At 42.7% G+C, this 3,258-nt stretch overlaps 1 protein-coding gene across 2 annotated transcripts; it reads right to left on the bottom strand.

Moving 5' to 3' along the window:
- Positions 1-529: 529 nt before the first annotated feature.
- Positions 530-2,210, bottom strand: LOC311283621 (uncharacterized protein). Of its 2 annotated transcripts, none has more exons than XM_084398142.1 (4): positions 2,054-2,210; positions 1,821-1,968; positions 1,648-1,719; positions 530-1,527 (listed from the first exon to the last, which is right to left on the bottom strand). In XM_084398142.1, exons 1-4 carry the CDS (start codon positions 2,124-2,126, stop codon positions 1,479-1,481), a joined length of 342 nt encoding a protein of 113 aa, XP_084254268.1. In that variant the 5' UTR covers positions 2,127-2,210; the 3' UTR covers positions 530-1,478. The 2 variants fall into 2 exon arrangements, with proteins under 2 accessions (XP_084254268.1, XP_084254269.1); XM_084398143.1 differs by having other exon boundaries at positions 1,821-1,965; positions 2,054-2,182.
- Between the last annotated feature and the right edge of the window lie 1,048 nt (positions 2,211-3,258).

Below are 3,258 nucleotides of genomic sequence, written 5' to 3'. Positions count from 1 at the left end.
CAGACTCTAAACAGGGCGATGAAACCAGACTTATGCTGGGCAGGACCAGCGGTAATGAAGGCACAGACGACTCAAGGATGGGCAGGACCAGTGGTGATGATGGTAACACAGATGATACAGGGTGGGGAGCACTACCTCTGTTTCCCAATTGATAAGCCATTCCTCCTCATTGTCCAGCGCCACCAAAACTCCCACTGGTACGGCTGTAGCCGGCTCACACACCTGGTCAGACTTTCTTTGGGGTTCAGGCTCCAGGTGATGGTCTGCGCTATCCTCCTCCACCGCGGCAGGCGTAAACTCCTTGTCTGCGCTAGGCTCTGGAGTCGTGTCTGTAGTGCGGGGTGAAGGCTGGCTGGACTCTGGGTCTGATGACGCAGACGGTGGTGTGGACTGTGGGTAAACACTTTCCAGACGCCGGAGGATGGCCAGAAAAGTTTGAAAAGTAGGACATTAATCTTGTCAAAACTCAAGTTCACAGGCCCTATGAAAGCCTTTACACACTCGAAAAACAACAACCACAAGCCAAATCAGAAGTTGCTGATCATGCTTTATTTGTAGTTTAAGATTACAGTTGTTCCAGCTCACATCGTCATTTCCCAATCAAAATTTCCCCTTTTTTCTCGTACAAATCAGTCACTTAGATGTACATCTTGTCAGGAGTTACTAGGCTACTAATGGATGATGTTAGTGGTAGTGTAGAAGTCAGAACACATGGGTTTCAGCTGGTTTATTTCTTTGAGCTCTGCTGCTGCTGCAAAAAGATACATTTACATTTACAATAGGTACATTTTCTGAAGTATCTGTGAGAGGTGTTTACTGTGGCATCCCTTTGTCTTCCCCTTTTTTTCCCCCTTGTCTGCCCCAGGTCTCTATGATATTCTGACTCTGAGCTATGGCTGGTTTATGTTGCTATACGGTTACTAGGGTGCTCTAAATGGTTGCTAGGCTGTGAGTAGACGGTTGTGAGTGTTATATTAAATAGCTGCTTGCTAGCCTGAATTAAAAGAGCCACCCTGTCCCAGCCCATGTTCTGGACCAGATATGACCCAGGGATGATTTATGTGCCACAATTTGATCTATAAGTATATGTATATGATTTTTGAAATTTAGTTACTGTTATACGCTGTGTGGTGGAACCCCTCGAAAACGAGATGATTCATCTCAAGGAGTTAATCTAAATAAATGAATTTCTAATAATGTGTTGTCATTACAAGTTTACTTTTGTTCACGTTCATGATTCATGATCTGTCAGTTGATTGGGAAGATCCTCCCACAGGAGTGAGTTTGTGATGAGCTGGAAGTTGTCACCAAAAATGGTTGTGATGTCCACAGGAGGGCGATGTTGTCATAGAGAGTTGCGAGTATAAAAGCAAAGAAACAAGCTGAATCCTCTGTAGGATTGACTTTAACATTTAAAATGTTTACTTGGCACCCCAGAATGTTAAAAGTTGGCACCCCAGAAAAACCCAGTCAATCCACTACAAGTTTACTGGTGGTGTGGAAGTCTGGCATTTGTTTTGAGCTATCCTGTAAAACAAAACAAAACAATATGAATACAAGAATACTATACTAAATATGCAACACTTTATAAGATTATGTTGTTACACATTCAGGTATGTTTCACCACACTTGTTGGATTTAACTTACAAGAGCTTAACTTCCTCCTTCACCCATGGTAGTGTCCAATCAAGACAGAAATCTCCTCGTTCAGTCTCAAAGCTGTTAAAGAGAATGAAAAAGTTAAAACAGAAATCTAGCATCAGATGCTGTTGATCTCTAATCATGACATGTTTTCTTTAGAGAAGAACTGGGATTCTTACACGACGGCCTTCAGACATGGAAGACTTTGTTTTTGTAGCCTGCAACCAATGATAGGATCAGTAAACTGTTCTCGAGTTAGTCTGGAGACGACAGTGCAGCATGTGATCGGCTTCTGATTGTCTCCCTTCTCATTACCTTTTCCTTCTGCTGAGATTGAAGAACAAGGTAAACCTCAATATTCTGCACCGTTCCATCAGATATAATAATATACAAACAGTTTCAAGCACTTTACCTGTTATAGTCCAGATCACAGATGCAAAAAACAAAACAGCCAAACTCCTCATGAGGATCCTTTGTGTCTCCATTGTCACAGTCGATCTTCAACTTTCACTGCTTGTGTCTGAGAGATTATATTCAAGACTCTCACTAGTTCACCTTAAATAGTCAGTAAAGCGGAACTTGGGCTACACCCTGTCTTTTGCAAGCACATTTATTTTTGTGGATGATTTCATCATTGTTCTGTTTCATGTGGGAGTCAGTATAGTTTAGTTTGGGAGTAAACTCAGTAAACGCATGATTACTGATTGAGACTCAGTAAATTTATTGGCAGTAAAATTGTCTGATGTATTAAATAGGGAGTATAGGGTGTGATTTCGGTTTTAGGAATACCTTCAATATCATTCACTCAAGTCAGCACAGCTTCAGCTCAGTTAGCACACAATTACCCAAGTGGAAACACTAAGAGTCAAAATTGATCACACACCAATCAGAACCTTCAATAGATACGTAGATAAAAGGGCCAGAGTCAGTTAATTTAGTTTTGGAACAATGGATCCAGAAAGACATAAAGGAAGAGGTAGAGGACACTGGAGTGGAGAAGGAGGAGGACGAGGAAGAGTAGATGGGAGTGGAGGAAAAGGTGAAGGAAGAGGATGAGGAAGGGGAAGGGGAAGGAGAAGGGGAAGGGGAAGGGGAAGGGGAAGGGGAAGGGGAAGGGGAAGGAGACAAGACACTCTAGCTGTCCATGTCTTTGTCCATGCTATGACTATGAGGGAGGCTGGGCTACGTGTAAGGCCAAATTTGAGTCGCTTCACCGTTGCCTCAATCATAAGAACCTTCCGGGAGAAAAACAGGTACAGTAGATGTACTTCAGACTGCTCTGTAACTTTAGAGTGCAGTACACTGTGCTGTTACAACACATACATGTACTGTCGCTGTTGCCCTATACTACTGTAATAAAAAGAAATGCATCAAAATGCCTCACTTACAGATAGAGTTTTCTGAATGCTTCCATTTTGTAAAAAGGATGTGTTACAGTTACAGTAATCAGTACTTCTATTTTTCTAGGACACAGAGACGATGACATGGAAGAAGCCTGCCAAATATTTCAGTTGATGCGTGCCAGCGGGGAACAGGCATGCAAGAGGATTTTACCCTCGCTGCCTGGCTAGGGCCAATATAGCCTGTGATGCTGACAAGATTCTCTGACCTGTCCCA

Source organism: Rutilus rutilus (assembly GCF_951802725.1).
Source record: "Rutilus rutilus genome assembly, chromosome: 24".
Taxonomy (NCBI): domain Eukaryota; kingdom Metazoa; phylum Chordata; class Actinopteri; order Cypriniformes; family Leuciscidae; genus Rutilus; species Rutilus rutilus.
The sequence above is the reverse complement of the archived record's forward strand: the minus strand, read 5'-3'. Positions and strand labels throughout refer to the sequence as shown.